Raw genomic sequence first — 22,063 nt, forward strand, 5'->3', positions numbered from 1 at the left:
GAGGAGATGAAAAACTATTCTTTTAAGAGGTACTACTTTATGTTTCAAACAGACTAATAAAATTTAATTGTCTGGAATCTGGTGACTCTTACTGTATAACTTCCCTTAGCGATAGGTCTCTCATTTAGATTGTAAATGCTGGTGAAACCATTGAAATAAAATTTCTGCAATGTTGGAAAGACAGAATTGGAGAGATTTTACCAACTTTTAACTTCAAGTTCATCTACAAAGATTGATCTGAAATGGAATAATCTTCTAGGGATAAGAAACACACAGTAAGGAACATAGGTAGTTTAAATGATTAGATAAAAACATGGAGAATATTATGCCTAAAATAGATGCTGTCAGCGAATGCCCTTTTAAGCAACAGATTAACTGTCATAAATGAGGCAACAAAGAAGTGAAGAAGACTCAGGCGTCTAAGCCCAGGAATGCATCCAGTTTTACAAAGTAGAGCTGTCTCCATGCAATTCCTCCTCCCCACAAAACAAATTATGTAGAGAATGCATCATCTACGCTGTGTTCTCTCCATGGATACAGTCCCTGCCTCTTGGGACAATTCTAATTATTGTGGATGCAGAACTTGCCTCTGAAAAGTAGAAGGCATATTCACGGAGATTCTAGTTCACATGGGACATTCCTCTATGTGAATGTATTGCAGGGGGATCTTTGAGGAGAACTGCAGGGAGACAAAACTGACTATGTGGACCACGGCAGAATCTACACTACTGCTTTAATGCGGGTTATAGCAGTAGTGACAACTGTTGGGGCCCAGGACACACTCCCTATACAGTCTTCAAAATGTTTTCAAAGTGTTATGTCCTGCTTAGTGTAGATCTGGCCTAGCTCTCAAACTGTCGATGTTTCTCAGCTGAGAAGGCTATATCCTCTCTTAATCAACTACAAACAAGGGCAATCCCTAACACAACTAAAGAAATCCTGGTGTAGTGCTATCCACCTCTGAAGATGCAAGTATAATTTGAGAGGCAAAGAAGGGACCTGGCAATAGAGAAAACTGCATCTTTCCTGACATAAGCATCCTTCTAGTACAATCATGGTTCCACTTGGCCCAAAGACACCATCTTTTTCAGACTGTACCAGAGGCACCCCTTAATGAAAACATCTGCTGGGCATCTTTCTTTTCATTTGGTGGTAGGTACCTCTAACTTTTTGGTAAGACAGAGGGGACTGCTTTTGTAGAAATGGTTTTTATATCCCAGCTCTCCCCCGAGTTAGACTCACATGGTAACTAAAAGTATTAGCTATTTTCATTCTGTGGTTTCTACATGTACACAGACCCTCAGATTCCATACAGAAGATGCATCCTTACAGCACAAGTCATAACGGTGCATGCAAAGTTAGTGGTCCGTTCCTGGTAAGTGGCATATGGCAACATCTTGCAAGAACTCTATCAATGTATAACCATCTAACCTGCTGATAAAAACTATTCGTTTGAAGGATTTCTACATTGCAATTCTGCCTTTTGGTCAAACTTCTCTCTAAGCATCCATCCCAGTATTACTCTAGAAATTATGTGCAATTTCAACATTTGCACATTCCTGAAATCAATAAAGGCTATATTGAACAATGTCAATGTAACAGACCTTTTATCTAGCATTAGATATGTGGACCAAAGCAGGTAACTTCTAAGCACCAGCAGCAAAACATACGATAGGTGGACCTCAGAAGGGAATAGTTTTGTGCTGTCCACCCTGTATTGACAAAATGACTTGAAATAGTCAATTTCAGAAGGAGGGTGGGAGTTAAATATGGTGTAAATTCCCCACTGAGTAAATCATTATAGGATAGTAACTTCTACTTCAACTCAAAAGGGTGAGGAGACTTTCTTCCCTATTCAGTATGGAGTAGGGACTAGTCATTTTGGACCTTTCCCTTTTCCAAATGCAAAGCCCTAGAAAAGGGGAAGAAGAGACTGCTCTGAGTGAGAGCTATTCTACACTACAAATCCATTAAAGTATTTTTTTTCTCTTCTAAACTGTCACCTAATCTATCTTCATGATCTTCACACTTCCTTAATCTTTCATCCAGACTTATTCCAGTATCTTTAGTTATCATATTTTCCATTTCTCTGTCCTATACCTAGGAATTCCATTCTAAAACACACGTACCATAGGACCTTTTACCTCTCTCTCCATACATAGTTTGTAACACCTTTCTCAAACCATTCTCTACCTGCCCCAGCTCTCTATTGTTATTGCATATTTTTAACTTTGCAAGGTGACCTTGCCTCTTCTTTATCTGTCATTGCTCGTCCCACATCTCCCTCATGCTTAATTTTTGACTGTAAAATCACAGCAGGGACTTATCTAGTATTTTATTTTTGTAGGGTGTTATGGGCATTGATAGCACAGTATAATAAAATATTTTCCCACTCTTTAGTCAGTTGAAACCCTAGCATTTGTCATGCAGAGAATGAGTGCTAATAGTTCCAAGCCCCATGATTCGAAATGGCTTCCTGTATAAGGATTTACCTGAATGTGTTATTTAGACAAAGCCAGCCAATCTCCCAGACTTTTGAACAACTAAGACCGGAACTCTAAAAGCAACTGGCACTGTGTTTTTCATTGCTGAAGTTCCATGATTCTTCCTGATAGACACAATACATTCTGACAGCTGCCTTAAAATCAATACCAATATGAAACCAGCTAACAGATTCCTGGAGTTCAGAGAAGTGCCCTAGAGAGGCAGCACTTTAGTAAAGTTACCTTACTTATCACAGCAAGTTCGATATTTAACCACCAGGGGATTTCCAAACTTTGCTGAATTTTTTTTTAAAGTTAATGATTAATTTTTCTGCCATCTAGAGACAGAGAGAAAGTGATAAGTACAATAGGTTGTGTTAAGATAACCACAATTACATTTTTCTTTTCTTTTTTCACGCCTCTCAGAACTTCATCGGTGAGAAGACAAGTGACTGAGAATAGCAGCTAAAGCAAAGCCTTCCAGGAGGCACTACACTAAAGACAATGAAAACTTCCTTCCACAGTACTTAATATTAAACTAGAAGCATACCCAAGGGTTCCAGCCCTGTGCCCAGATGATTCCACACAGTCTTGGCCTCCAGACCGACTCTCTATAAATTAGCTTTAAAAGGGGAGATTGGGAGGATAGTAGTTGGCAGCATGACTAAGATGAAACAGAGGAACTACAGGACTGTACCTGTTTTCTCATACAGCTCACAGATGGGAGACATTGCAAAACACCACAAAACTCACTCCGCTCTTCCCACTCAGCTAGTTTCAATCCTATGTATGGAAAAAAGCATGTGGGGAAGTTGGGATCCCCATGAAACTTTTTATTAGAGTTTGAAACAAAATGAGACGATTTTTCGCATACTCACCATTGATGTTTGGGCGTTACAAACCACCATATGGGTTCCAACAGATACTACTGACTCTAAGTTAAACTCTTTTAGACCTGCCTTGCAAATAGGCACATTAATGTTACTAGCCCCTACCCCAAATGGTCTAAAAGAAAAAGAAGAGCCAACTGTTGTAAAGCTTTGCTGCCTGGTCATCTGGAGGTGATTTTTTTACTCCGCTGCTCACCTGATTGCTTGTGGCATTTAAAAGTCTGTCTTAAGCTGTAGTCCCCTTGCTAAGGTATCACAAAATACACTGTAGTAAAAACTTCAAGTGATCAGTGGCTCACTGTATTAGTGTACTTTGTTGGTGAAGCACCTAGAGGAATACTGAGCCAGATGGGACATCAGGCTGACCTAATAAGGCACCCCTCTCCATTTATAAACACACACCATTTTCCACAAACAAATATTAACAAGGCAGGAAGCCCAACTCAACTGTTTTAAACTTATAGGCCTGATCACTTTATGTCACCATTCCCCAACCCAATGCACTCCAGATGTATTGGACTATAACTTTATTATTATTATTATTATTTATTTATATAGCACCATCGATGTACATGGTGCATCGATGTACTTCCACCATCTATAACTCCCACCACCAGCTATCTTGGCTGGGGATGATGGAAGTTGTGGACCAACACATATGGAGGGCACCAGGTTGGGCAAGCCTGTCTTATGTTATGGTTTAGTATAAATATTCCCTGTGAACCAATCCTCACACTCTGCTTGAGATACAAGACAATTTAGAAAACCAGATCACAAGCTATGATGCATTAACTTACTGTGAGGTTTAATTGCATTTTTTTCCTGAACATGGTATTCAGATGCATCCTGCCTAATCAATATTGAGGAATATAAATCATGATTTCGAATGGAAGTGACAGTCTTAAATTAACAGCACTGAGAAGCATTCTGGTTCTGTTCTTTGATTTACTCATTTTACTCTTTTTTTTGTAAAATCTAGAGCTTCAAAAAGAACTCACACTGGCATTAATTAAGCAACATTTTTATTACCTACTATCAAAGCATTATAAGGAGGGTTTACCAGTCAGCTCCGCTAAGGAATTACAAGCTTCACTCAATTAACAATCTAACTTTTTTGTGGTGTCACTGCTAATTGAGATATTTTTCATTTTTATATCGCCTAAATTAATGTTATACAGGAGTGCTCAGTCCAAGCACACAGGCAATCAGAGGAATCAACAGGAATCCTGAGGTCAGGAGAATTAAGAGTGAAATATTTTAGTCATTAACTAAATTTCAATGATGCTGGCATTGATAAAGGGGGCTTTATTTTAGTATGTGAAAGGCAGATCACTGATAAACAGGAACATTTAAAATCCCCAAAGCAAATCTGTTTTCACAGAAGGAGAACACAGGACTGCCATTTTCAGAAATACTAAGACAGACAGGAGAGGCTTCTTGGCACTGCATGTGTGTAGAATGTTGCGGAAAGAGGAGACATCTTCACTTATCAAAGTGAGGTTGTATTTAATATTTGAGGAGAAAACAATGAGAAGTTACATGTCAATGCATTTTTTCCCAATATCACTGTAAACTAAAAGAGTTATATCCTTTTGGCTGAAAGCAACACAATGTTGTTCTGATATAATGTAGGTAACTAAAGAACCCACAGGCAGCTGTTTGGCCACTGTGTGAATAGAATACTGGACTAGATGGATCTTTGCTCTGATCCAGCAGGGCTTTTCTTATGTTCTAACCAAAGCTCTACAGATTTTTGGAAAAACGCTAAAAAAAGTGCTCATGTAAGTCATCTTGTTCCTTTATCTAATTAAAAAAAAGTTTCTAATCTATCTACAACTTGCAATTTTAAACTTTGTCTGTAATCATCGTGTTGTTCAGAAAAGGGAGATCAGATATAAGGAATCAAGCTCCCAGTTCTTTGAGAGGGAAGCGTCTTAAATGAAGGCTTCTCGTCTTAGATGAAGGCTTCTCGTGGGTTCAAATAAAAGATGTTTGCCTTTGACGGCCAAACAAGGCAAGATGCCATTCATGCAATTAGCAATGGCATGCATGGCTTTTAACAAATAAACAGCAAACACAAGGGGTCTAATCCAGATCAGGTCCCTGGTGGGGCAAGAGATGTGGACATTTAACCCACTCTCCCTTCCTTGCTCCTTGCTCCATGGTATGATGACGATCATCCCTCCCTTAATGCGTGTTATTTAATTGGGGAAAAGCTCCCATTTCCACCAGTGGAACTGCTTCCCCAACATAAATAGTAGGAGCAGGGAAGAGGTGATACAGAGTGGGATCAGAACAGGGGTAAGGGGTTAAAATCTATCCCCCACTAGAATCCCAATCCAGACTGTCTACCCCATACCTGCTATTTTCTTTTCAAAAAGACATTCATGCAGTTGCTAATTGTGTGAATAGTCTCATTCAGTTTGGCCCTTAGTATCAAGGTTTCCACATGAAAGTTCTCTAGATCCAGAACAGTGGTTACCAGATAATGTAAGCAGCCATGTATAACAAAAAGCCTATAGTAATGATGGCAGCAACTGCCTAATCCTTAAATTGCAATGCATCATGTAGCAACCCAGACTGCATGTGTGAGACAACAATAGAAAAAACCTATAACGGCTTCTTAAGTGCCTATTACAATAATAAAATACTTATTAAGTAGAATTCAGAAGAACTGCAGATACACTCATTTAAAACGTCACTGTCTGTTTGGAAATAATTACTTTCTCAAGGTATCAAAAGGCAGCTATATACCATCCTCCCTGCCTTTGGCCAATTAATTAATTAATTAATTTTAGCATGGCCAGTTTCTTTCATGTTTGACCTTCAGCTTTTTAATAGCCAAACTGTTGTTGTTGTTGTTGTTGTTGTTGCTGCTGCTTTCCTTTGCATTATCTACTTACTATATTTCAAATTCTCCTGATGCTCTTTTAGAAGAATAGATAAAATAAATAAAAAATTAATCAATGGAGGCAAATATTAAGATCAGTGGCAATGAACTAGGGGCACACTTATTTTCTGAGGTTATTTTCGTTCCAGTGTGTAACTGTAATAGGGGAAGAAAATGAAAATATTTTGATGGCTTTCTTCTCCAACTGTACGTGGTACCATTTGTTTATTAAACTGAGATCTCAGAATTCCTTCACTATCCTCAAAAAGGCATCTATCCTGATAACCTGGTCATGTGCACTTTTATTTAAATGAAATCGAATAATCAATCAGCTATCTCTTAATCAGCTTCAGCATCTTTAAAATTGAATGATCTATTGATTATACAAGGTCGTTTAAAACCAATGTGGAGTATTGGATAGCATGTGAGGACCTGTGATATTTGGCTTCCACTTCAGAATGAACTCACTGGATGACCTTGACACAGTTCTTCATCAGTAAAGACTGTAATTTTAACAGTCTAATACACTGCCATGAAAACAAAAGAGTTAGAAATGATAAAATATTCACAAAATGCTGCAAAATGGTCAAGAACAATGCCACTTCAACTAAGGTGCAGCCACTTCTAGGGCGGAACATAATCACTTTGTTAGAGAAAAGATTTTAAGAAGTAGAAGTCATTCTCTCCAGGAGAAACTACAAAAGTCAATTTCTCTAGTGGAAACTACAAAAGTAATTTAGGTCGCAGAATGTAATCATCAGAGTTGAATTTGGCCAGAAGAACATCAGGGTTAATAACCTCACTCTTGCGATAAGCACCAAGGGATCCTTAATGACCAGTATAAATTGAACTCCTTCCTTCCTCTTTATTAACATACTATGGGGCTGATTCAAACCTACAAAAGCAAGAAATTAAGAAATGAAGCTGCTAAACTCACCCTGTTGTGCTTATATGTTGAAGCTATCAAGATTGCCTACTGTTGTGAAGCAGCCCTTTTAAGACCCACAGCCTCCACAGTACCAGTGCATGATGATGTGAAATGGGAGGGGAAAGGCAACTTTCAAAGATGACTTTACAAGTTGACTTTTAAAGAAAAAAGGGAGGACCTTTTCTTGTTGCTTTTGCTTTGCTTTTCTAAGAAGGTTTTGCAATCCTTCAAGTAAAGGGTAACTCTAAACCAGGGGTGGGGAGCCTCAGGCCTGGAGGCCAAATCTGTCCCTAAAGAGATACCATCTGGCCCACTGTGTTTCCCCAGAGGGCTGCACTCCTTCCTCTGACCCCACCACTTTCCCCCAAACCACCAGCTGTTTGGTCGCTTCCTGGCTTTTGTATAGTCCCCCCACCCATTCTGAAATGTTGAAATGTCTCTCCTGAGTAGGTAGTAAGTACAAGCTTTAAGCGACAATATTCTGGTAATTCTTGTATTTTTGGCCCTGCCCCTTTTGCAGTTGGCCTCACCCACCATTGGAATGTAGTCCCCAAGAGCTTCTTCGGAATTGAATTTGGTTCATGGGCTGAAAGGGATTCCCCATCCTGTTCTAAACAATGCATGAGCCATGTGTTCTAACAATGTGTGGTAGCATATAATAAAAATGTATGATTATTAACTGCTTTGTGGTCCCCCAATCAGGTAGAAAGGCAGAGCAACAGTAAATACTGCAGATATATACTGCTGATTCAAAATCATGGCTGCCTAAGAAAAAGATCAGGAAATACAGGAATCATGGAGAGACCAAAATCAAAGAAGCCTGTAAACTCATTTCTCAAAATTGTGAAACAGTTTCAAAGCAGCGGCATGGGGTCCACTTTAAAATGCGCTATGTGGAGTTTGACCTCATATGGTAAGACATTTGTCTGGAGTGACTTACTGCATAGGAAAAGCCTTGCTACACCATATAATGATAAACACATCCTTTAAATAATTTTTAGTGGGATTGTAGTGGAATGTTACGCTAGGCTTCTCTATACAGTGAATTTGTTCCAGATAAACAGTTCATCACACGGTGGCAGCTATCAAGCAATGCAGTTTATACTAGCAACTACTTCACACATAAGAACACAAGAAGAGCCATGCTGGATGAGGCCAAGGGTCCATCTTGTTCAGCATTCTATTTGTGAGTAACCACTAGCTTTAAGAACAATACATTATTCTACAGGGCAAGGCTAAACAATCCACCTAAATAATAAGTCTTGAATTTCCTGACTTGAATACATAAATAGAATTATTATTTTATTATCATCATCATAGAACTACTTTGGAAACTTACAAAATCTCATTTCTAGACTGAGACAAAACTTGAGGAATTGTTAACTCAATGATTTTATACAAAAAGCAAATCATGTGAGGAGGTGGGGAGAGAAGGGATGATGAAATCAATTAGACCGTTCTGTAATAGATTAAGCTGGCAGTTCCTGTTTCCCAGCTAGAATGCATGTCTGTTCTTTCAGCCATATATTTTTGGTGAGCAAGAAGGATTTTGCTTTTCTGCCTAATTGGTGCATTTGTGTAGCAAATATAAATGTAATGGAGCAGAAATTAATGAAAGTCAGAAAGGTACCTAAAATTAAAATCAGAATAGCAAAATCATAAGAATCAAACAAATCTTCCAGACCATGAACTAAGCACAGAAAACTAGTATTCTGCTGTTCAATGGAGAACTAAAAAAATTCTTCCCTTCTCAAATACAAATTGTGGTGGGGAAGAGGTGCCAAACAGAACTGGCATGGAAATAGTCATGGATGAGGATATAGGTGCATAATGCATCCTTCAGCCTCAATACACCCTCTAACAACAATGCATTACTAACTGTATATGTAAACAAGTGCCTTCATCATCTAAAGTGGTCACAGAACAAATAATAAGGCCCTACAATCATATTCCATTATGGAAAGCCAACATTGACTCAAAGGTGTCTAAAGCTGATGCATTCCAATACACATGGATTGTCTCTGCTCATCACTCCTTCCAAAAAAAATTTTTTTTACATTTCTTTTCCTATGTTTTAAAATGTATGTTTGAAACTTTGTAATACTGCCTTGAGGCCCAGTATTGGGCAAAAGGCGGGAAGGCGGGATACAAATAAATATAATAATAATAATAATAATAATAATAATAATAATAATAATAATAATGAGTTTTCTGTTTTTTACTTAGTCACAGCCCAGGGTAAGACTCTATGCAAAGAATTTAGTGATAAGTAGTTTGTGTTTTAGAGTTACACACCGCCCCCCTCCCCAATACTGTTTCTCCTCTATGGCAACTGGAAAACCATCTGGTCTTTATATGAAGTAGGTCTCTACCAGGGCAATTTTAAGAATATATTTGTATTCTTTAATCTTCTGAAGGTCACCACTTTATTGAATAGCATTTCCTGTGTAATGAGAAATTCTTCAAGTTGCACATTAAAACAACAAGAAGACAACCTCAGTACACAACTAGTAGGCTTCTACGGACTTTGTAAAGGAGGGGTTTAACTTTTAACCAAGGTAGAGCCAAGGTACCTTACAATATTCAACAAATCAAATGTACATTTGTGTGCAAACCAACAGAGGCACGGAGATGTTTTCAATGTTGCATGTTTCCGTTCATTGTTCACAATTAGCACAGATGCTGGAAGGAAAAAAACAAGCACTGCTTTTGTGTCATTTGGAATCCCAATACAGAAAGGAAATGGGTAATGTTAGCAGAAATGAAAAAGCAAAGCTGCATTTGAAAAATATGCTGGGGGTGCCCAAGAACTGTTTTAAATGCTTAATTTGGGAGGTTCTTAGTTTGAGCTCTTGGGAGTATTAAATTTCCCCCTGCTTTTCTCCTCTTCAGCAACCCCATTCCCTCATTATTGTCTTGTGCACTTTCTCCCTCTTTCAAACATCACTCCTAAAGAGGTCCCTGGGACAGGAAGTTATTAACCTCAATGTACAAAAGGCTGCTCTGCATATTACACAAAACTGAACTTTTCACCCATTTATGTGACACCCTTCGACAGTGGACAGCAAAGACAGTTGTAGTAAGTAAAGCTACAACTTATTCAGTAGGTTAGACAATAATACAGTGCCACATTTCACTCCCCTCCCCACCCCACTGCGATTTGACACAAACAAATGGTTTGTCACTCCTTTGAATCAAAGACTTACTATAAACAGCTGCTGAAAAGCAAAAGGCAACATGGGCCAGACTAGTACAGCATAATTACCCCTCACCAGTTCAGATGTGAAATATAGGAGGGGGGGGGAAACCCTTTAAAATCAAAGCACATTTCCCCTAAGTGACCTACAACAAGAGTGGATGCTGATGTGCATGTCAGGAAGGGCCTGCTTTACAGTATTCCATAGTGAATGCAGGCATTGTTTGCAGAGCTCTTGAGAAAAGGGTTCAAAATGAAGCTACACTGCTGGTGGGCAAACCGCACAGAGCAGGGTAATTTAAACCGCATGCTTTTTTCCTCCCCCTCTGCAAGAGGCAAGCTTGTCACTGCGCAGCTGTGCTGCCGGCGTCATCACTCCCTCCGTCTCCCGTCTTGCTAATTAAAAGGTTGATCACAGAACAATGCTCTTCTCATTAATTTCAGTGTTCCGATTGGGCAGGATCCCCGTTTGCTCCGCCTGATCTTTTCCATGTGGTTGAAGTTAATGTGACAGGAGTCCGAAGATGGATTACCTGCTGCCATATTGCCCATCGCCTCCAATCAGGAGCTATCTGTGTAAACTGATTGTTCTAATTTGCTCTCATTATTTTTACAATATCAGGAGAAAATAACGCACACAGCTCACTGTCAAAGCCATGAAAATCAGTCATTAGTTAAACCTAGACACTGAGTGGCTTTATTAGGGCACTGTAGCTTATTGATGTGTAGCTCCAGCAAACTAAGATGGCTTTTTTTTTCTTTTTTGAAACAGAAAGAAAGAAGCTTCAGCTGAAAGGGAATATTTATTAGACTAATTCCAGGAGCTGCAGAAAGCTTGCTGCCCTGACTCAGTTAACTGGCATCTCGATGTGAAGAGCAGATTAGGAACAATGTAAATGTTTCAGTTTCGACACTAGAAAAGACTATATACCAAAACCGCAAGTACACCTGCACACAAACCTAAGGGCTGTTTATGTGACTTTTTGTCCAAATTTCACTCAGTTACTGCTTAAAATTGAAATATTAGAGTTAATACAACAAACAACGCAAAACAACAACAACAACAACAACACATCCTACACATCTGCAACACAAAATATCATATTAAGCAGTATCCCAACACAACAGGGAACACAGGAAGCATCAATAATGTTCTATGTTCTCAGGAGTTGCTCCCAAGGTCAGACATTTTGTTCGGAGTACCCAGGAGTCTGCAGATTCTTTGAAGGTGAAAAGACAATACAGCTTAACTTGATCAATAAAGGAGCAAGTTCAACCAGGACCTTCTGCAGAGGTGGCATAGTGCTACCTGATGCCTCAATGATACATGGAAACGGACATTCACAGAGGTTAGAGGAAACTAGAGTTCTGCAGCAAAGTGCTGTGCTGCTATAATCTGACAGAAACTAGTGTTCTGTACCATGACTCACTAGCTTCCATGGCCAAATGATTAAATGAAGTACTGGTGCAGAAGCAAAAACAAGAATTCTTATACGGCTGGCATATCAATTTCAGTAACAGTCTTGTTCTTACTGTGACAGACAGGGCATGGCAGACAAATTCTACACAAATACCTAAATTCAATTAGCTCTTTGCAGAGCCCTGGGCAGAACAGTGGGGATGCACAATACTGAGATTAAAAAAAAAAAAGTTAAATCCAACATGGAAAATTCAAAGTTAGTGGTTCCAGATCTATGCACAGCCACAATCAACAAAGAACATAACTGGTGGCTACTCTTAAAATCAACATCTCTCTCTTGAACAATCCTGACTCGTTCACAGTGGAATCTCATGTCATTTATACAAAGTGCTTTAGTAGAGGAGAGCAAACTGCCTTGACAACTTATTTTAAGAAATAAGAAGAAAGAAATGGAATTCCAGAATGTTCTTTGTTGCCTTTAACTTTTTTCCTTTTCTTTTTTAAGCAGCTGTTTTCCAGGACGAGATTTTCTGCCTCTCTGGATAAATCAGAACAGTGTGGTTCTCTGTACTGCTTGGCCCCTCCCCTCCCAATGGCCTCTTCTTTGGAGAGGCTTTGCCAGGCTTTGCTCCTCAGAATTCCTGCATGGAAAATGGTGCACCATGCCACAGTCGGAAAAAACGTGCTGATGGCACAAATTACAAGCCCCCAGCCGAATGCTCCAGCCCCCACCATTCGGGCAGATTTATGTGGGCTCTTGCCGACGTTATTACAAGTCAGAGTTTATTGGGAAATTGTTACATTATGCGGAGTGTCTAACAAATTGCTTATGCTGCTATAATTGGATTACAACAGCCGCTTGCTCCCACCGGTAAGATTAGGCAAGTAGGACTCCTGCCGATCTCTGAGCGTTAGCAGTAATTTTATTTGCCTTGCCTCTCTCTTTCCTAACAACATGCCTCTCTCCCTGCCAGCTGTCTGCTGAAAAGGCACAGGCTTGTTCCTTGGCCCTAACAATGCAATTACAGCCCTGCAGATCGCACTGTTTGTGCATTAACTACAGAGCCAAAACGAGGCGAATTGATCGTTTGACTTTTGGAGTGGTCACGTGATCCCTGTGTGCGGGTGATCCGGCATGCATCAGCAGGCAATGCTGCAGTACATGCCTGATGAAGAACTGGTGTTTCATTATTACCCCTCCTAGGGACAAAGACACCATTGCTTTTCTATGCTGACCCAGACCTATGTAAACTTAGCGAAAAGGGCTAGTAGGGCCAGAAAGGGGTTTCCCTTCCAAAATGCTTCATTCAAATATTTAGGCCTGGTGATGTTCCTGCAATATATTGTGCTGATATCCAAAAAGGTCACTTCCATGTTTCAACTTAATTGCACTGTATCCAGGAAGTGAATTTTCACCACTATCCCATAAAGTGTGCCATTATCCTTCCCATTTCACAGATTGGAAAACTAAAAAAAAAAAAAAAAGCCTAACTCATCTGCTGTTATTCAGTGATTCCACTGCTGAGCTGTGAATCCAGATCTTCAAGGTCAATGCTCTTCTATTCAGAAGTTCACAATGGTATGCTATCGCTGAAACAAGCATAAAAACAATCCATTCCATTACGTTTTCTTCCATGCATATGCAGTAAAACAGAAACTTGTGTGATGGTCACACACAAGACTATGTACACTTCCCCTTGCACTGTTGCACACCCAAAAAAAAAAATTTATGTGAAGTGGCTCACAGACAAATGTTCATGAGGAGGTAAGGCAGGGGAGTCTGAATCCTTCATATGTTTGGTAACTACTTCCAATCCTATAAGCTTGAAAAATTTAGCATGGCCAGCTTTGTTCTTCCCCATCTGTTAATTAAATATAAACATTACTGTCAAGAATGGGTTTGTATCTGTAGAGCTTTACAGAGATCCTTGGTTGAAAACTGGCTGATGGAGGGTGCAATGGGTTCTGGAGTTACCCAGGATTACTTTAAAAAAGACCTATCTTATTTAATTCATAATGAATCCAACATATAAAGTGCTTAACTTCCAAGATCGAAGAACACTAAAATAAAGGCAAATGATATACAATGTGTGTGTATCAGAGACTAAAGATGCCTGTTAACACGTAGTTTAACACTCAAAAGAAACTCTGAACAGCTGAAATACCTTATAAATAGCTCAGACCCAGAGGAAGTGCAAACGTCTGCATTGTGAATTGTAGATCTTAATTACAGACAATGGCTGGTACAGCAAGTACTATGAGAGAAAAAAACCCAGTGAAACAGTTGCACTGTTCATGGCTGGCAATAACTCTTCAGGAAAATATTTACTATCAATCAGTTATGAGAAAAGGGACTCCATGCTCATAAAACAGCACGTTGCTTCTCATACCAGCACCATTTTGATTCAGCATAATCTGAATTTAAACGGCTTGTTTCCTGCGGATATAATTTTGGAAATAAATAAACCAAGTCTTCTATCAAAATCTGGAGAATGTGGGGAGGGGGTAACTTGCACATTCTTCTTCAATCCCATTGCAAATAACTCTGACAAGTGGGATGGGGCTGGAGAAGAAGGGAGGGGTGGCTGAGAAAGCCTAACATATTCCAAACTAAGGCCACCTAACCTCACAATCAGATTTTGGCCATTGTAAAGAAGATTGACACTTTGAGGATTTTAATTATGTTGGCAGAACACTGTGAATATTAAGTAAACCTCATACCATGCCTTTATTAATGCCTTTTATTTCCATTTAACAAATGTGTACTCTCACTCAAAAGATACTTACTTATTGTTATTCCTATTCAAAAGGAGAGGTTTGTGAAAGAAATTGGATTCTAATTCCACAACTGAAAAAACAATTCTGAGCAGAGCATCAGCAAGACAGAATTGCAACAATTCCTGGAAGGCAGTATTAGCAGTGTGTTCAACCATCATTACAAAGCAAACATGAACCTGTGTAAAATGCAGACTCTACTACACCTCCAAAAGAAAGAGCAGCAAGAAATAGTATTGAATATAGAAAGGTCACAATACGTAAATAGTCTTTCACTGCAGAAGAGTATTGCCAGGATGCCTTCAGGGCAGGAATAGGCAACCTGGTGCACTTCAGATAATTTGGACTACACTTCCCAGATTCCTTGACCATTGGCCATAGTGACTGGGGCTAATGGGAGTTGTGATCCAAAACATGTGAGAGGTATCAAGTTGCTGCCTACCCTTGCTCAAGGGATATCCCCAATTGGGGCAGGATTGGTTACGGCAAACGTAATGTGCACATAACATTTGCCTCTGGAGGTCAGGCAGGCGCCGACTTTGTATACCTTTAGGCGCCTCCTGAAAACATTGTTGTTCCAGGAAGCCTTCCCTTGATGACCAGCCATGGTTCACTTTGAATTTTACCTCTTTTAAAAATCTATTTTAATGTGTTTTTATTTTATCTTGTTAACTGCTATGAAATTTTGAATGGGGAGAGGTATATAAATTTTGTAGATGATGATGATGATAATCCAAGAGCCTTGATCCCAGGGTCACTAACACAGTGTTTCTAACTTATTCTACCTTCTCTTTGGCCTGTACTGCCCTGCAAACCAGCCGTCTGCTCAGGGCAGAGCATGCAGAGATCCTTACATGCAGTCATATGCATGAAGAGTGCTCCACAGGTTTAAAGATCTGCGGATTACGGTACTAATTCAACACTTGGCATGATAAAGGGATAGAATAAGACCTCTCTGAGTCTTCTTAAAACAACTCAACAAAATACTATTGGAACCAAGTATCTCTTCCCAAATCAGAATGGGAAGATGGAGCAAGTGAAGGAGCAATGACCCACACACCCTCTCAATTCAATGCTAAGGAACATTCAACCCATCTATGTCTTGGCTGATATGGGGAGGACAGTTCTACCTGCCTCAGGATTCTGAAACTTTCCATCCCTCCCTAGGTATTCCGGACTTCAAAACCAGGAGGTGGGGTGGAGCAGGGGGTGGGGACTTCATTAACAGGTATTTCTTTGCTATGCATCGTTCTACTGCACAGTTTAGTTCCTACAATCACCAATACACAGCTTGGAGAGCCAAGCTTACAAAGTAACAGAACAGCTGCTCGTTTGGCGGGCTTTCAATAAGCCTCATTAAAGCAACACCTTGTTTGTCCTTGAGCTCCAGGAAGAGTAGTGAGGTTGTCTTATCTAAGCAAGTTTTGCCAGTCCCAGGACAGGCCACCCATCTGCAATGGGAACACTGGAATGGGATGGAACATCTCATCATGCCTTTTTAAGATGCTGAATAAAGATAATGAAGTATACTTAAGTAACTACATTTTCAGCCTTTATAAGTGATATCAAATCAAAGGATCCTCTGAGAGGGACAGATGGCTCCACAACCTGAAATGCATTGCCATTTCTAAATTGTCCCAGAATCTCAGAAAACATCAGATTGGCTCAGATGTCTAATCTGCGTAAGTGTCTAATGGTGACCAAACATCAGAGTTCTTCACATGCCGAAAGTCTTCTGCAGTTGGCAGATGCATGTTAACTGTTAAGATGCTGGTTTAAAACCCATCCAAGGTTTTATATCCCTTTCACAAGATATGACAGATCGGGTTTGTGGATTCTTATCAGTGATACAGCAATTCAGTTCTTCTTTAAATCTCAGTGGAATCTTCCTGTTGCAACGAGTGTCTTACATTAACTACACCATTTAGAAAAATGGATTTCTTTGGGTCAGTTTTGAATTTCCATTTCTCCTGGACAAAGGGAGGCCCACAAGAGCTTTAAGTCTCAATTTACACCCACCGAATTTCATACAGGAGAAGGCCTTTCACCTGTGAAACACCAAGTCTGTATGCATATTGACAGCTGCTACACTACTGGTATTTGTGAAAAATAGTTTATTTAGAGTTCTAGGTATCTGGCAGAGCATATCTCGAGTAAACTCTGATTTCCAAAGACGAATGGCTTTGAGACAGTGACACAATTCGGCTACATGCACCATCAAAAGAAATATTTATTTCCTACAAAAGTGCAACCCCCTTGAACAACAACCCCCACCAACCTATAAATATGCAAAACATGTGTCCAAGAAAAAACAGCCTGGAGGAGCTGTGCTTGGAAGAAACATGTCTTTTATCCGAGACCAGGATTCATTACCTAATTTTATTTTTTTTTTGTCTCTGGCTTTCTTCTCATAGATGTTTGTCAAGATCCCAGGGGAAATTAACAGAGTTCTAATTTTTGTGGGCAACCATTTTGAGGGCACACCTTTAATTAAAGGTGTTACAAACTACTTTTAGTAAGTGCGTCTCCCTCATGCTTTCCTGCCAGCCACATGTAAGTTCTGGTCAAACCAATGAGCTCTGAACAGAACAAAAGCTTAGCGCTGGAGGAGCTGCATCCTGGGAAAACCCTGCCAAGCCATTTCATAATCTCAGGTTTAGAACTGCAAACCAAGAACTCAAAGGGGCTATACAGTGGCAATTAAATCTCCATTTGTAGAAAAATAAGCTGAAGAATAAATTCTATAACACTCTGATTAAAAAAAAATCACACAAAATGCTACTCAACTTAGAAATTGTATTTCATATTAGAAGCTACAGTTGGAGGCCTGCTGTCTGCCAAAGGAGGTCCTAGATACGTATCCATATTTTTCAGAGCATCATGGAAAAGACACCCCCTCTAAAGATATGAGCTCAAACTCTGACCCCATATTGCCACAGTAGACACTTCCACTAGACCTACTGCAATAGACCCACAATTTGTGCTTTACATGCTGCAGCCTAAGCCTAGCTGTGATTTATCCACTGCACTCACTGAAACTGCTGTCATCCTAAATTGCAAACTGTGTGACAGTACAAAAGGGCGGGCACAATTGTACAGGGCTTGTGGGTCTGCAGCTTGGACTTCTATCATACTGTTATGCCCATAGTGCAAAATCCAAACTAAGACATCTATTTCATTTTAGGAAGAATTTTTGTTCTCTTGGGCCCAACAGGCTAAACAGGCTTCCCACATTCCTAGGAACAATGAGTAATTATCCAGGCTGCTCACACCCTGGTACCAGAAATAAACAGTCCATTATATATGGTATACTTTAGTGCAGACCGACACATGTTATGGAGACATGACATGTTCTGTGCAATGGCTAGTTTTACTAAAAGATGGGGAAAATTTGCACAGCATTGTGATCTGCAAGTAGTATATTTTAAAACTCAAGTTAAGTCAAAGAAAGGAATCTTGGATATGGTGTCAAAAATTTAATATGCATATGCTGGAAAATGGGAATTGTAGGAAGGAACTCCACAGAATGGGGTGTGAGAAGATGGTGCTAATTTTCCTACCAACCATTTTGTTGGAGATGGGAAGGGGGGTGGGGAGAAGAGGTGCTGCAAAAGCGCCAGCTGGTTTTGATAACAGATGGCTGCATGAACTGATCTGTCCTGCAGGGCTATCCTGAACTTCCTTCCAATGGAAACATGAAGCTTAAGCAAGGCTAAACATGCCCTTTTTATACACACTGCATCGTGGCTGGAATGTTTTCCAGTCATTCACAATCCCTTAGACACGCTTCTTGTTTTATTGGAGTTATATTTAGTTGCAGGGAAAGCTAAGACAGGATGCACATTTCCCTGCAAATGCTTCTTTTGATGTGGCAATATAAAAAGGAACATTCCCGATTTGCCACCCCTTGGCAAGTGTTTTATTTTAAAATCAGAGACTTCTTCAGTACTGTTTCTCCATCCTGCTGACAAAAGTCACCATACTGCAATGAGCACGGGAACCCGGGCTCTTATTGTGCGACTCCAGATAGTGGCCAGCAGAGGGGGTATCAGAGTATCACATCCTCAAGGTTTAGCATACCTCATCCTCAAAAGAAACAGGAGCTAAAATTCAAACTTTGCCTTAGAAAAGCATGGTGCTAGTCCAACAGTCTGAATGCCCACTCCAATGCCTGTCTGTTGAAAGCAAGGGGGACAACTTGCTTCAAAGAAGGGAGCATAAAAATAAATAAATCATAGGTTGGGGGGCAAGACTTGAATTACACAATTCTCTCTCTTTTTTATTATGAATATCAACAAACAAAACAGAAAATACATTGTGAAAATGGGGGGGGCATACATTGTGTATATAAAATTATAATCAATTTATTTATTTATTTATTTATTTATTACATTTCTATACCGCCCAATAGCCGGAGCTCTCTGGGCGGTTCACTCCTATGTACCATTCAAAAAAGAAAGGAAAAGGGAGTTATACAAAGGTTTCAAGAAAAGCAGACCAGACATCCGCATGTTTATCCATTTGCAAGTTGCATCTACATAACACTTATTCAAAAGTTGATAATGTGATTAGGTCCTTGATCCATTGCATTATGGGAGGTGTGAATTTGTCCTTCCAATGTGATAGTATGTCTTTTGGCTGTCATAAGGGCAATTCTCATATTAATACAGCCATTGCTAAGCCACACCGAGTGGAGAGCCAGCATATTCTGTCTAGTAGGCCTAGAAATTATATTTAAAAACCAAAATTGGACTTTTTAGCTTCCTTCCTTATTCCTAAGCTTTTCAATATCTTATTTCAAAGCTTTTCACAACTTCAAAAACTAATGAGGGATTCCTAAGATTAATACAAAAACAGATGCGTCACAGTTAAGACTATAATGAAGGCCTCATATGACCCTATGGCAACCTTCCCCACCAAGGCAGCCTCCAGATGTGTTTGACTACAACTTCCACCATCCCCAACCAGTGCAGCCAGGTTGAGGAAGGCTACCCTACAAAGTTAATAAAATTTACTCCTGTATGTTCAGAATGCACAATTTTACAAGGTAAGAATGCCTCTCCATAGAACATTTATTGAGCTAGTGGAAGAGTGATAGCAGTAGCTTTACTTACTTTGGCCACACAGTTCTCAGTCTTCATAGCAGTGTTCCCTAAGCATACCGCTTCCTGGTTTAAGCAGAGTCTGGCACAGCTGTTATAGGTCTGTGAAGAAGGGGGGAAAAGTGGTTTTGGATAAAGTAATTTTGTTTGTTCTAAGGTATTTCATGTAATTAGTGCAGCTAACTGTATTCCTGCACGAATACTTGAAAAACAGAAAAAGCCTCCATATAACGTGCATGGTGGCCATGACTCCCTTAAAGGGATTTGTATTGGTTAAATCAAGAGGCGGACATTTCAAACACCATGGAAAGAACTATTTGCACATTTGAATTCTTCATTAAGAAATCAAAGAAAAAGCAAAGAAAAAGAATTGCCAACCAAACTAGCAAATTTTGTGTTCACCAGTTACCCTGTATTTTCTTGAGATTGTGATAGACTAGAAAATTGAAAGGAGGAAAGGAAACACCAGGGCAGGGATAGGAAAACCTCAACAGAAGAACATGGCAGGAAGAAAGGGGTGAGGTCATGTTTAGGTCATGACTTCCACTCATGCAATGAGACTTCCCCCACTGCCCCCTATCTTTTCTAGAGGGTCCCCCAAGCCCTTGGAGCAGATTTGGAGGGAACAGTGGTGGGAATCTTTTCCATAAGTGGTATCCATTCTGCTGTAGAGCAAACACAGTTGGATACAACTCTTTATCTCAAAGAAGTGCAAAGAATGCTGTTTCATTTACTACCCTTACTCAAGACCTTCATATACACAATAGGGACGTGGCACTCCACCTGGAGTGGTCTACTTTTTTTTTTTACTTCAACTGACCAACTTGGCAGGGGCTCCTTGGAGCTGAAATAGAAAACATCTGGAGATCTTTCTTCTGCCCACCCATTCTAGGGTTATGGAAAACATGACAAGATAAAAAAAAAGTTCATCTGTTGCCTCCAGAAGATGTCCACCATTTCCTTTCAAATGAAAACAGAACATCTATTCTAGGTATTTAAAAGCACAATCCTGTGCATGTTTGGACAGAAAAAAGTCCTGCAACCTCCAGCATTCCCCAGCTGGCAGTGCTGGTGGGGGAATGCTGGGAGTTGTAGGACTTTTCTTCTGTCTAAACATGCATAGGATAGCATCCTTAGGGAGATATATCCTTTAGGGATGGCACTGATTTTTGTGGGGGAGTTAAGATAAGTATTTAATCAAAAGTAGTAGTGGTGAAGAACATGAGTGTCCCTCTGGACAAACCCTAAAGCAGTGGTTTAAAGCTGGCAGTCCCATGCCTTTTCTTTTTTTGGCAGAAGCACATGTACCTTCATTTACCATGGCAACATGTGTCTTCATGCTCCATGCCAGTGCAAAAGGAGATGAAACTCTATATTCCAGAAGATTTTTTATTTCCCTAGGGGATCTAAACTATTATTTACTAAATTTGTCTACCACTTCTCACTCCAAAAAGATTTCAAGGGATTTTACAGAAAACTAAATATAAAAGCAATTAAAATACAGATCTAAGTAAAACCAAAATTGCAGAAAATAAACAGCACCTCCCCACACCTCCACTAAATAATAAAACCCAACGGCAACAATAAACAAACATGTTTTAACCTGCCTGTTGAACAGCAGAAGGAGCCAAACTCACAACTTGTAGAAGAACATCCTACAGTAGACCTGACTTCTCCTCGTTTCCTTTTGAACAATACAAAGCAGTGCCACACAAACCATCTGTTGTTGCTGTTGCTGTTATTGTTGTTGCTGTGGGCTTCATGAGAGCTGAAGCGGCTTGAACAAATGCTTTCTTAATTTAGGGTGGCACCACAATGATAAAGTTTGAGAAACCGAAAGTTCTGTTTGCCACATGGCTATAGCCTGGGATTTGGTCACAGAAGAGTAGAACGGCCTCGGCTGAGCTCTTTAGGGAGAAATGCCTTTATTTGTAAGTGAGCAAAAGTTTACTCTTTGCACTGGACCAAAACGTCCTGTGTGCCCATTATATTTAAAATTGTTATCTCGCTAAGAAACCATGATCCAGAAGTCAGCAGATGAATGGCACACTGTCCACAAATTCATATTTGTATTAGTTTTCTTAATCTGTTATGCTATTTGGGGTGAGGTGGGAGGTTGCAACGCTCTATCCCAAAGAGACCCCACTCAGAAAATTAAGATTGTAGCTGGTGAAAGAATTATATGATCTCTTCAGAATTATAGTACCTTACTCTGTGGATCAAATATATGAAATTTCAGGATTTATTTTGTCAGTATTATGAGTATCTTTAGCATGTTTGAATAAACCTGCATTTTGTAATATTTATTTATTATCTTATTTAAAATATGTCTACACTAAATATCCCAAAGCACTTTACTAGATAAAATAACACAAACCC

The 22,063-nt window shown here is 39.7% G+C and overlaps 1 protein-coding gene across 8 annotated transcripts in view; it reads right to left on the reverse strand.

Annotated features, from left to right (window-relative positions):
- BTRC (beta-transducin repeat containing E3 ubiquitin protein ligase) overlaps positions 1-22,063 on the reverse strand; it is a 158,885-nt gene that overhangs the window by 56,368 nt on the left and 80,454 nt on the right. For 6 of the 8 annotated variants that reach the window (XM_063132535.1, XM_063132530.1, XM_063132536.1 and 3 more), the window contains one exon: positions 19,697-19,786. The exons of the other annotated variants lie outside the window; for them this stretch is intronic. In XM_063132535.1, the coding sequence (XP_062988605.1) occupies positions 19,697-19,786 (90 nt within the window). The remainder of the gene's footprint in view (positions 1-19,696; positions 19,787-22,063) is intronic. 8 annotated transcript variants of the gene reach the window in all.

This window comes from Elgaria multicarinata, chromosome 8 (assembly GCF_023053635.1).
Source record: "Elgaria multicarinata webbii isolate HBS135686 ecotype San Diego chromosome 8, rElgMul1.1.pri, whole genome shotgun sequence".
Classification (NCBI taxonomy): domain Eukaryota; kingdom Metazoa; phylum Chordata; class Lepidosauria; order Squamata; family Anguidae; genus Elgaria; species Elgaria multicarinata.